The sequence below is a fragment of the Monodelphis domestica genome, chromosome 2 (genome assembly GCF_027887165.1).
Source record: "Monodelphis domestica isolate mMonDom1 chromosome 2, mMonDom1.pri, whole genome shotgun sequence".
In the NCBI taxonomy this organism is placed as follows: Eukaryota; Metazoa; Chordata; class Mammalia; order Didelphimorphia; family Didelphidae; genus Monodelphis; species Monodelphis domestica.
The window spans coordinates 483,227,416-483,240,579 of NC_077228.1; the positions used below are offsets into that span (position 1 = coordinate 483,227,416).

A 13,164-nucleotide genomic window follows, 5' to 3' on the forward strand; every position below is an offset into this window, starting at 1 on the left:
CGCTGCGTTCTCTTGCGCTGCGCCAGGTGCTGTCCCAGGAGTAGTAGAAGGCGGCTGGCGGCTGGTGCAGGGCTAGGGGAGGGGAGGCGGCCCGCCGCGGACAGATACGCAGCGACTGCGCGCTTTTTAGCCTTTCGGGGCTAGAGAAGCACAGAGAGAGGGAGCTGAGCCGAGCTCCGCAGCGCTGGGCTGGGCCGTGCCCCGAGCTCCCCGGCGCCCTGGGAGCGGCACCCTCGAAGAAAGCCTGGCTGGAGCCCAGCCGCTCCGAGAGCGCAGCAACTTGGTGACGGAGATCCAGGGGCTCTGGATAGTGCCCGACCGAAGAAAGCCTGCCAGTGCAGCGACTGCAAGGCGGCAACGGCCCGGTCGCGGCTACACGCTCTCAGGTCCTTGGTCCTCGAGTGTAGGAGCAGGGGCGACCTCTGTTTCGGTGAGCAGAAGCGGCAGCAGGTACGAGAGACGAGGAAGCCCCAGGTGTCGACATCTGGGAGGGTGTCCAGAGGGGCCCGGACTAAGAGGGGGAGGGGAAAGTGGAGGGAGTCTTGGCCCGTGAGCTAGGAGGGTACCCGATGTCTCCATACTTGGACCCTAATTTCTTCTGTAAGGTAGTGCACTGCTAGTGATGATGTGTGCAAATGAGAGAGAGGAGAGGAGGGTCTCGACCCTTCCAGAACCTCGGTGATGGTTTGGTGCCATAAGGATCACTCCTCGGAGACAGGAGGGGAAACTGAGGCAGAAGTAGACACCAAACCTTTTGATGTCATAGTGGAAACAGACCCCAAGGAGAACCCACTCTCTCCAGTTGTTAATGAGAGCGGATGGGCAAGGGAAGACTGTTGTAAAAGGCCTCCATCGAGGGCACCAATATCTCATTCCAACATCCTTCCCTCAATGTATACACAGCTCTCTACCTGGTAGTCCTTTGAAGCCGGGAGAGTTTATGAGAATTGGGGGATGGGCCAGCAGAGAAGAGGAGAATAGAAGATAATCAAAATAAAAGTACTTGGGGGGGGGGGGGTGAGGTGGCCAGATCCTGGCTGAGTGGCCTTTCTGCTCTACAGAGCTCCACCTACCTCTCAAACTGTGTGGATGTTAACTCCTTGGTAAAATGGTCCCCCAAAAGGTCTAGAGGACCAGATCATATAAGGTCTCTGATCCTCAGAGTAGAATCCCAATAGTTATTCTTTCACTTAAGAGACCCCTTCTACACCAGAGAGAGAGAGAGAGGTAAAATGGTCCCCAAAAAGGAATTCCCTATTCTTAGCAACCTTTCTCTTCCCTTCCTTCAAAATACTTTATATGCTTCCTACTGGGGGTAAAGTGAAGTCTGATCAGCAAGGTCACTGACTCCATCCACTCACTGCTTAAGGTGGAACTGGGAACTAATACCAGCCCCTTTTTTGTGGTCCTGAAAGTCATCTTTATCTGATATATAATACTTAATATCATGGTTTTAAGTCTTCTCACCCAGTCTCTTTCTCTCTCTCTCTCTCTCTCTCTCTCTCTCTCTCTCTCTCTCTCTCTCTCTCTCTCTCTCTCTGGTGTAGAAGGGGTCTCTTAAGTGAAAGAATAACTATTGGGGTTCTACTCTGAGGATCAGAGACCTTGTATGATCTGGTCCTCTAGAATAGATAGGGATATATTGACAGTAGAATTGGGATTACCTCAATTTTTCCTTCAAAGAGAAACTGAGCAGGGATTCTACAAGGGACAAGGACTGGGATGGACAGGGAATTAGGGTAGTTGGGGCAGGTTCTTGAAGGGGAAAGTCTCAATTCCTCTACCTGTTTCCTGTAAGAAGAGGGCCAGGTGTGTTCTGCTCCTTGACTCTATTTATGTCCCTCTATTGCTACAAGAATTGTTTGTTACCCAGCCAGTCCCAACCTTTTCTATGCCCTCATTCCTGTGGAATACAACCCTCTTCACCCTAGGGTAGGCACCAAGAGTTCTTTAGCCCCTTGTCCCTAGTTCTCCCATCCATTGGGGGGGGGGGATTTATAGAGGAGATGACCTCAGATAAGCATCAAGCATTTGACTTTGAGGAAAGAGGAAACACATACCCTTTCAGAGTAAAGGAAAGAAGCAGGAATGTTTTGGGGCCTCTGGAAATTTTGCCCAGGGATTGCCTGATTAACTTTAGTATCTAACACCCCAATTCCACAAGTATCTTCCCCTTTTCTCCTTGTCCTTTAACATTAAACTCAACTCTCTCTTTCTCGGTCTCTGTCTTTCTGTCCCTCTCTCCCCCCTTTCTCTACCCAGAGACCCCAATGTTTTCTCTTACTCACCCTGGTGGAGACAGTTTGAGTCCAGTGCATGTAACGGCAGTAGCTGGGAGCCCAGTAAGAGGTGAGTCAGAGGGAGAGGGGCCAAATTCAAGGGAGGTAGCCAAGACTTTGTAGAAAGAAGGAAGGAAACATTCTGACTCCACCTTTTTTGTGGTCTCCAGCCTCCATCTTGAATTCTGAAGGACTATTTTCCCCATTTCTCTCCTATGGTTTGAGTAGCAGCACCCCCCCCCCCCATTCCCTACCCCATTCTGTGAGTTCCTTTGGGTTCTCTCTAGTTCCAGTCCCCTTCAGTGGTATATTTGGGATCTCTATCCTGGTTGGGATTGAAAGAGGAAGAAGTGAGTTGTACCCTTGTTTTATTCCCACATGTTTTGTGTCTGTTTTTTTTCAGAATGAGTGACAGGGACTGCCGGAGCTCAAGCACAGGGGTCTGTCTTTTGGTGCTCTGCCTGATCCCACTGTGGGCACGGCTGGCATTTGCTTCATCATATCCTCGGATTCACACAGGTTTTTTCTTTTTTGGGGGGGGGGCATGAACATGAGGAATGTGCTTTCAAAAGATGGGGGAACTCTTGGAGAGCTTTGCAACTGAGATGAGGAGGAGAACCCTCTGATTGGCTAACATGATCTTGGACCCAGCCTCAGAGGAATGGAGAAAGACTAGAGAGGGAGGCACTAGTCATCCTAAACAGATGCCAGACTTAGTGGATAGATAGATCACTTGGGGTTGATTCTCATCCCATGCTTAAGAAAAGAACACAAAGTTCAGGGCATTCCATAGACCCCAGGAAAGAAATCCAATTTCTCCAAACTAGTCCCACCCTGGAGAAAAATCAGAAGAGAGACTTGAACCAGGGAGAGTGGGGATTCAAGGGTTAAGTCTGGACCTCTGTCCTAATTCTGTGGTTTTCCTTCTGGAATAGTCAAAGCCTATGTAATCGGATAATCCTCCCCACTCAATTATAAGTCCTCTAGTCCTCTCTCTTCCCCCACATTAGGAAGGCAAGATGGGGAGGGCTTGTAGGCTCATTCTCTTTGGCCTGGGTGGGTAGGGCTCTTTTGAAGTATCAGTCTCAGTTTTAGGACAAGTACTCCTTCATAAGAGACTGGGAATATCCTGAAACACAGGGAGGATTTCTACTACCTTTTAATGGAATTAATTTTTTTCTTTTTAAACCCATATCTTCCATCTTAGAATGAATACTGTGTATTAGTTCCAAGGCAGAAGAATGGTAAGGGCTAGGCAATGGGGGTTGAGTGACTTACCCAGGGTCACACAGCTAGGAAGTGTCTGGATTTGAATCCAGGTCCCCCTGACTCTAGGCTTGGTGCTCTATCCACTGAGTCACCTAGCTGCCCCTAGAAATCATTTTCAAAATATTCTCTGCCCTGCGAGGAGGGGAGCTACATGTCAGGAGATGTTTTACATGGCTCTGTGGGAAAGAAGAGTACTAGAGCATCCTGGCTAACATTTATTCTTCTAGTGAATGTGGAGTCTGGCACCTGTGAAGTGATTGCTGCGCATCGATGCTGCAACCGCAACCGAATTGAGGAGCGTTCTCAGACAGTCAAATGCTCCTGCTTCCCAGGCCAGGTAGCAGGGACCACTAGGGCAAAGCCCTCCTGTGTGGATGGTGAGTGGCTGGGGACATGGTTTAGGTCAGGGGTGGAGGTGGGGGGAGGCAGGTGGCAAGACCCCTGAGAACAGCAGGAAACATGAAAAATTCCAATATTGTTTCTGGCATTGGGAGGTGAAAGTTCTCTTTCCTGCTTCTGGTTCCATCGTCCAGAAGAGAGATTATTGTTGTAATGATGACTGACAATGCTGATGATTATAAGAAGAAGAATTCTTTTCATGCACATAGCACAAAAGCATTATTATTCCTGCCAGATGAGAAGAGCTTTTTTTTTTTAAACTTCCATCTTAGAATCAATATTGTATATTGGTTCCAAGGCAGAAGAGTAGTAAAGGCTAGGCAATGGGGGTCAAGTGACTGGCCCAGGATCACACAGCTGGGAAGTGTCTGAGGCCAGATTTAAATCTAGAACTCCAGTCTCTAGCTCGATCTTAATTCACTGAGCTACCCAGCAGTCCCCAAAGAGCCTTTCTTACACACTTCCCCCTTCACATTTTTACCTTCTCACACCATCTTGAACTCTTTTCCCCACCTTTTTATACACTTGCTTCTTATACTCTTCTCTCACAATATACCCTCACATCCATGTCTTGGATGCCCACCATCACAAATGTACATAATCTCTTACCCTCAGGTCAGCTAAGAGGTGAAGTGGATAGAGCTTTGGGCCTGGAGTCAAGAAGACTTAAGTTTATTTTGATTTCACACATATCCTAGCTGTGTGACCCTGGGCAAGTCACTTCACCTTATTTGCCTCGGTTTCCTCATCTGTCAAATGAGCTGGAGAGTAAATGGCAAACCACTCTGGTATCTTTGCCAAGAAAACCCCAAATGGGGTTACAAAGACTCAGATATGACTGAAATGACTGAACAATGATAAATCATACCCTCACCTTCTTATGAACACAGAGATCAAGATCTTTTTCCTCTTTCCCCTTTCTCCCTTTTTCTCTTTTGCTCTCTCTTCTTTCTTCCCCCTCTTCTCTTCTCTTCTCTTCTCTTCTCTTCTCTTCTCTTCTCTTCTCTTCTCTTCTCTTCTCTTCTCTTCTCTTCTCTTCTCTTCTCTTCTCTTCTCTTCTCTTCTCTTCTCTTCTCTTCTCTTCTCTTCTCTTCTCTTCTCTTCTCTTCTCTTCTCTCTCTTCACAAACACATTCCTACACAGTCACATCTCTCTCCCTCTTTTTTTGTATCTTTCTCTGCCTCCCTCTCCTTTTTTCTCCCTTCCTCCCTCCTTCCCTCTCTCTTTCTCTCATCCTTACACTGTCAACACTCCAATGTTTACTTTCTCACAAACTTGCTCTGGCACACTTATACACACAAGGCAGCAACTACTTCATTTTTGTCTTTGCATCTTTAGAGTCTAGCAGTGACTGGCGCATGGCAGGCTCTTAGTACTTATTCCTTGCCCATTCCCCTATCTGTTAACCCTCTTGTATATTCATGAACTTATCACGTGTGTTCCTTCAACCCCCCTGACACTTTTGCACACACACGCACACACACAGTCTTATTGCCACAGGAAAGGGCTAAGTGAAAGATCCTGCCTTCACACTGGTGACATGGTTGAACTTAGGAATTGCCACAGTGATGGACTGCTCCTGTTTCCTGCCCTTACTTGGCCTGGGCTGTCCTTGCAGCGACAGAGGGATTACTTGGGCTTGAAGTTCCTGTGGGAGCACCACTAACTAGGCTTCAGTCCAGGAGGTGTCCCTTTTTGCTGCAACCCTCTTAGAAATGGAGATGAGGGATGGCACTGGGAGAGGGACATGTGCTGGGCTCGGGGCTCTGCTTCCCTCTCAAGGAAGCCCATATCCCAGGGGATTTGTGGATGAAGGCTTCTCTCATGGTCCTCTCCAGCAGCAGAGGGATGGACCTATGCTCTCTCTGTGCTGACTCCTTATCACTGTCCATTCCCACAGCCTCCATCGTCCTGCAGAAGTGGTGGTGTCAAATGCAGCCCTGTTTGCCTGAGGAAGAGTGCAAGGTGCTCCCAGACCTGTCTGGATGGAGCTGTAGCAGTGGGAACAGGGTCAAAACCACCAAGGTACCTGGGAATGGATCCCTCATCCCCTGCCCATTCAAGGAAGAAAGGAAAGGAGGGGGACATTCCTGGGAGTATCTTGAGGAGGGAGGCCAACCAATGGCATGCATCCAAGCCATGGGGATGAATCCATGGAGGTGCCCTAGGTCCTGGGTCTGATTTGATTCTGGGAACAACACAAGACCTGGATTTTAATCTTATTTCTACACCTCACGTTCTGGGTATCCCTGGCAAGTTCCTTCCCCTTTTATGTATCCTCCCTCTGTCCAGGGTGAGAGAGAAATGATAGAAACCCATCCTGAAGCCTCACTGAAATAGAAAGAAGTCAATTGATCATCCAAGAATCAATGAAATAATATAGGATGGGGGCACTTGGTGGCTCAGTGGATTGAAAGTGAGCTAGGGACTGGAGATCCTGGATTTGAATCTGACTTCAGACACTTCCTAGCTGTGTGATCCTAGACTAGTCACTTAACCCCCATTGCCCAGCCCTTACCACTCTTCTGCCTTGAAACCAATACACAGTATTGATTCTAAGAAGGTAAGGGTTAAAAAAAATTGCATGGGATAATATCGGAGACCCCCCCACTTTCCCAGAATTCCTGGGATAGTAGCCTTCCTGCCCACCCACCCACCCTGGTGGATCTGGGGCTCCACTCATCCTAGTTCTCCCTCTAGCCCCCTACCCACTTCTCTCTGGTTTGACAGCTCTGCTGTGGTACAGCCTGACACGATTATTATTTTCATGGTTTGCTGCCTGCCCCACAGAACAAGGGGTAATTAAAATTTTATCAAACTCATTAGCAATTCCATGTGTGCCTTGCTTAATCAGTCACATCATTCTCTCATCACCATTTATACAGGCGAGCGCGGCTTCATCTCTCTACGCCGGAGCTAGGCTGCTCCCTGCCTCTGCCCCCTCTGATGCCTAAATCCAAAAATGATTGTAAAAAGACAGAGAGAGGGAGGCTTTGTAAAGCAGCCTTAAGAGGCTGCAGAGCTGTGAGAAGGAGGATGCCAGGAGGCTCTTCTCCGTCTCCACAGAGACTGAAACAAAGCCATGGGGGCTCAAACTGGAGCAGTAGAGACCCTGCTTAGCTACAAAGCACCCCTTGTTTGCCAACTGGAAGAGGGACTATGTTGTACCGTAGAGCATGCTGTATATGGGGTCAGGAAAACCTGGGTTCATATATGTCTGGGTTAGTAGTGTGACCATAGTCAGATCACTTAAACACCACATGCCTCACTTTCCTCATTCCTTCTTCCCAGAGTAAGGAGACTCCAACGAGTAAATATTGGTGGTTGTTGTGGTTAAGTCCTTTTGGTCATGTCTGGCAAAGATGCTGGAGTGGTTGGCCATTTCCTTCTCCAGCTCATTTTACAGATGAAGAAACTGAGATAAACAGAGTTAAGTGACTTGTCTAGGGTCATACAGCTAAAAAGTGTCTGAGGTCACTTTTGAACTCAGTTATTTCTGACTCCAAGTCTAGCACTCTACCCACTGTGCCACCTAGCTGCTAAAAATGTTGGTAGTGCTTCAAAGCATATACACACATGTATACATATGCATATACATATATACATATAATGGACGTGTGTAGTATGTACATCAGCTATTATAATTATTTGCAAGTGAGAGATTGGCTGTGGAATCTTCTTGGGATCTTTAAGAATAAAGGAGGCAGAGTAGCTAAGTGTCTTAGTGGATAGGTGTAGAGATAGCAGATGCTGGGTAGAGAGAGGCTAGTTAATTGTGTCGGCATCATGCCTACCGCATGGGGAGCTGCAGTGGGGACCCCTAGTTTCATTTCCTTATGCCTGGGCTTATTCTGCTCCTCTCTGCTCAGCATGGCCAAAGTCATGAATCAGAGGAAAGAGTCAAAAGATCTCTGGAAGGTCTTTTCACTGAGCAGACCATGGAGGGTGGCGAGGGTGGTCTTGGACTTACACATACCCAATTCCTCATCCTACTTTTCAGGTCACACGATAGCCCTTGGGGATACAGTCCAGGCTGGACAGGAACAATGGAACCATGAGCCAAAGGAGGCTTGAGAGGAAACAGGGTCCTAGAAGATGGGAATGACTGAAAGCTCTTGGGTGGGCTTGCCTCATCAGAATTGCAAGGCAATGTTCTCTGGTGGACCGGAACATCATTGCGATGCCCTCCTTCCTGGGGGCATTTCCACTAAGCAAGCAACAAGTGTTTCTGAAGTATCCTCTGTGGAGAGCACTGGGCTAAGTGAAGACATCGAGGACATAATTCCTGTCCTGAGGGAGCCTACAGTCTAAATGGAGACACCACACACACACATGAAACCATAGGGGACGAGTGAACACTAGAGAGATTTCTTGTTTTTGAGGCTGCTGGGGAATAGAGGAAGCCAGGAAATGAGATTCTCTATCTTTTAGGTTTCTCCCTTTCCCTGGGCTTATGGGGGCAAACTAGAGGAATCACATCCATGGTTCCCAATTGGATCTAATGTCCTCAGGAAGCCACTGATGTTCCTCTCTTATCACAAGTTGGCGATGGCCTCATCTCATTTGGATGCACAAGAGACACGTGGGAGGATGTGAAGTTGCAATGTCTCAGTGGAGTTTGTACAGTGGGGTTGTTTCATAGAATTCAGGAGTGGGACCTTAACAGAGCCTCCTTAATAGAGGAAAGGGTCACACCACTGGTTTTTCCATCTCTCTGAAGCTATTGCCTTCTATTCATCCTAGCTGGAACAATTTTGAGGAATGGGCTGTTTAAACAAGGGGTGCTTGTTATGTGGATCTTTTCCTAAGTAGAGGAGCCTGATGTGCCCTCAGAGAAGGGAGGGAAATAGGAGTGGGGGGTTCTCTCGGGGAGGTCAGAGTAGAGTTGCTGTCAAGTTGGATTTCTGTTGTCCCCCATGTCCAGGAATCCCCTACTAGGGGCTGGCTACCCTCTCCAAATCTAACTGCACAGTCTCAGAATACTGGGTAGCTCTCAACTTCAGTCCCTGAAAAGTCCAAAGCATCTAATTGGAAGGTCATCTGTGTCCAGATGCTCAGTTGCATTTTGGGTGAATGCTGCTGTATTACTTCCAACCTTCCCCTGTCCTTAGGAAGACAGAAGTGAGGTTCGTGTCTTCTGCCTGCCATAGTCAAGCTGGTAGAGATGGTATAGACTCCCAGAGTTCAGAGTTGGAAGGACCTTTAGAGATAATCTTCCCCTTGTTTTATAAAGGAATAAACAACTCAGGGCCAGAGAAGCAAAACAAATTTCTCTAGGTTGAATAGAGAATATGGAACCCATATTTCCTGAAACTACTCCTTTTCCCTCTACACCACATGTCCCCAAAGTTAGAATCAAGAGGGTCCAAGAATGGGATAGAGTCTTTGTGGGAGCAGGCTTGAGGGTACTGGGAGTACCGGAGGAGACACTGGTGATTGGATAGATGAGAAGGAAATAAAAACTCTTTTGTTGAGGAAGATCTCTGGGCCATGATCACCCCTAAGTGATCCTAGATATAAAAATGATGATAACTCAGGTTTGGAAAGAAAGGGTTGTTGGGATGGAAGGAGCCAGAAGGCTGAATGTTGATTCAACCATAACTGGTAAACCTTCAAGGAATTACAAAATGTCAGAATGAATCTCAGAGGTCATCTTGACCAAGTCATACCTGAATAGACATTCTCTTTTCACTTCCCCAACAAGTGGTTGTCTGGTCTCAAGTTGAAGACCTCCAGGTATGGGGAATCCAACAAGAAAGAGGGAGTTCTCCAGGCAGGTAAGGAAATGCCTGGGCTCCCCTAACCCTATCCTAGTCCCAATGTCTTCCTCAGGAGAGCACATACCTACCTGATACTCAATGCTGCTCTGTCCTATCCTGTAACTATTACCTCCGGTCTCCAACCCCCTCCTCCACTCCAACCTGCTCCACAGTTTGTTATCTTCATATTTTTGTAACTGGGTATTTAATCTCAGCTTCTCATTTGACTGTAAATACCAGATTCTGAAATATTAAATTCATTTTAATCTCTGCAAATGCTGGGGTCAAGAGGTGGGTGTAGGGGGGAGGAACAGAGACAAAAGATTTACTATCTCTTCCTGCAGGACCTGGGAACTGATTTATTCTCCCTTGAAGCAAAGAAATAGTTTAGATAACCTATGGAAGGCCTGGCCACCTTTGCATCAAGATAATGTCCTCTCCCTGTCCTTTAGAGTAATAGGAATCTAAGCATCAGACCTGAATTTTTATTTATTTTTTTATGACTGAGAGATTGGTGAGTGAATAATTTAGAATAAGACCAAGAAAGTTCTAGGACGAGTTGGCCAATGAGATATTGTGTCAGAACTCCTGGATGGTGAAGCAGAAAGATTCTCACCTCCTAGGGCCAAGACTAGGAATAAAGGATAGAGTCCCAGCCCCACACACAATTTTCCCTTACCATCTCCAACTATTTAGCTCAAGGAAGGATGCTGGCTACTCCTGAACAATTGCCCATCCAGCAATCACTATGTCCACAGGTAAGAGGGTCATGATCTAGAGAATGAGGTTGAAATAATGAGGATGGTGCCCTAGAAGTCTTCACTACTCAACTATAAAATCATGGCTGAGCCTAGCAGTCAATCTGTTGGAAATATAGTATAGGGAACACTCCTGACTAATCCCAAATGTCCCCTCTTTTTCAGAGGTATGAATAGGAATTTTTTTCACCTGGGGGCAAAATGGTGGTGGGATGGGAATAAGATGACTGCAGATGCCAGGAGGAGGAGAGAGTTTGTTGGATCTTCCTCCTGCCTCAACCTCTGCTAGTTGAAATGGCAGCCCCACTGACCTCTTGGGTCTCACCTTTCTCCCAATCCTCTTATTGGATGGAGTAGGGCTGAACCATGAGGCGTGACATGTGGAAGATGTTTTCTGGGACAAAGCCTGGTCTCAAGCCCTAAATATCCATCTGTTTCCCACCCCACCTCGCCCACCTCCTTCAGGTCCTCATTACTCAACACTCTCCCTTCCATTAGCCCAGATTTGTTCATTCTATTCCCTTGGTTGTTTCCTTTCTCCTTTTTCTTCCTTCCACCATGTTTATCTCCTTCATTGGTGAGGATGAGGAGCTGGGGTAGGGACCTGATTCTAGGAGAGTGCTCTAGAAATAATCAGACCTCACTATGCAACCTTCCCTTCTTCCTCTTTAGTAAGTAGTTGCGATCACTTATTTATTTATTTTACCAGTGTTGACAACAGCTTAGAAATGCTAATGTTTTTCCCTTGGGTGGGGGGATTCTTGAGGCCCTCCGCAGCACTGGATAGGGCTCTTAGGTTCCCTGCCAGCTGTGCAGGGAGCATCCAGGTCAAAAGAAGGTTCCATCCTCTGGGGACCAGCTGGGTGATTCGGATTTGCTGCCTGGCAGCTTAATTAAGGTCTGTGAGTTACATGCTAATTGGTGGCCCCAAATAATTCCCAGAGTTGGGGGCACCGAGAACTCTCGCTGTACTCTGGAGTCCTGTCTGCGAACACACATCCAGGGCTTGGCAGAGAGCGGGCTCCAGGCAGGGAAGAATATGAATAAGCTTTCTCCTTGAGTCACCCAGCCCACCGAGCTCAGGGACAAAGGGAGAGAAATGAGAAGCAATTAGGAGATGGAGAGAGATGAACTGATACAGTTAGGGAGAAAGAGGGCGGAGGGATTATTTGGAACAATTATCAGGTGTTCAGAACGCTGGGGAATACTTCAGTTCCCCGAATCTATTGAATTATGGTCCTTCGTGGGGGTGGGGAGCACAAAGCAGAGTGGGAGGAGCCTCTGGAGTGGTTTATTTAAAGACTAGCCTTCTCTGATTGAGGGACACGGAGAAGCTGATACTTCCATCAAACCCTCCTCATTAAATCGGCGCAAACGAGACCTTCGCAGTAATCAATATGGTTAAATGATGAATTTGAATTTATTTCCTGCGCCATCCTCCTGCATCTTTCCAGATTTATTGAGACTGGTCCGGCACTAACTCCATTCCCATTGATCCTTTAAAATGCCCCTAATGAGGTTTAACAACCACAAGAAACACAGAGAGCCTCGGAGAAAGAGAGACATGGAGACAGTGAGGATTCGAGGAGAAATAGTCCCTCCCGCCACAATTGAAGGGACTCCTCTTGTAGCGCGCATCTCTATTTGAATTTTAAAAATAGCTATAGGTGTAAATGCTGGTGAATATTTCCTCTTCTCTGCTGCCGATTGTGTATTTCTACAAAGGGCTGATTCTTGGTATGTGTGTGTTTGCAGATCTCTCTGTACACAAGGACTACACACACAGCTTCGCCCCCTTTGCTTGTGGGCCATCGTCAGGGGACGGTGAAGCACCTACTAAAGAGAGGAGAGTTTGTCTTCCTTTCCTCCTGTGTGGAGGAGCAGCTGGTTTCTGATTTCTTTGGCTTTTAATGAATTTTCAGAATTGACCTTGAAGAAATCTCCAGTCTAAAAGAAAATAATGAAAAAAATGTAGAAATGAAACACTTTCAGACCACAGAGTATACTATAAAGCAATAATCAGCAGAACTATTTGGTGGTGGTTCACCTAGTTTGTTCAGTGGTTAGAGAGTCAGTCTTGGAGTCTGGAGATCCTAGGTTCCAATCTGGTCTCAGACATTTCCAAGCTATGTGACCCTGAGCAAGTCACTTAACCCCCACTGCCTAGCCCTTACCACTCTTCTACCTTAGAGCCAATACACAGTATTGGTTCCAAGACGGAAGGTAAGGGCTTAAAAAAAATAATAAGGGGGGCAGCTGGGTGGGTCAGTGGATTGAGAGCCAGGCCCAAACATGGGAGGTCCTGGGTTCAAATCTGCCCTCAAACACTTCCTAGCTGGGTGACCTTGGGCAATCACTTAACCCCAATTGCCTAGCATTTACTGCTCTTTAGCCTTGGAACCCACACTTGTATTAATTCTAGTACAGAAGGCAAGGGTTAAACATTTTTTCTTTGGAGGAATAGAAGAATAGATTTGGGGAACAGATTAGATAAGGGAGAATCCAAAACAATTGAACTCAATAATCTGGTCCTTAGAGATCTGAGAACATAAATCACTTGGGTTAGAATGCACTATTTGATAAGAATTATTGGGAAAACTTGAAATAGGTTTGTCAGAAATTAGGTTTAGATAAATATCTTATATCATATACTACTTATTGTGTTCAATATAGGTGAGGTAAAAACAAAAAAAGAGCAGT

General features: G+C 46.8%; 1 protein-coding gene across 2 annotated transcripts; it reads left to right on the top strand.

Moving 5' to 3' along the window:
• The first annotated feature begins 147 nt into the window (after window positions 1-147).
• On the top strand, window positions 148-9,982 carry TAFA3 (TAFA chemokine like family member 3). 2 transcript variants are annotated; one of them, XM_007485155.3, is made up of 6 exons: window positions 148-450; window positions 2,263-2,349; window positions 2,683-2,798; window positions 3,776-3,925; window positions 5,848-5,972; window positions 7,948-9,982. In XM_007485155.3, exons 3-6 carry the CDS (start codon window positions 2,684-2,686, stop codon window positions 7,957-7,959), a joined length of 402 nt encoding a protein of 133 aa, XP_007485217.1. In that variant the 5' UTR covers window positions 148-450; window positions 2,263-2,349; window position 2,683; the 3' UTR covers window positions 7,960-9,982. The 2 variants fall into 2 exon arrangements, with proteins under 2 accessions (XP_007485217.1, XP_007485219.1); XM_007485157.3 differs by lacking the exon at window positions 2,263-2,349 and having other exon boundaries at window positions 319-450.
• The last annotated feature ends 3,182 nt before the right edge of the window (window positions 9,983-13,164 follow it).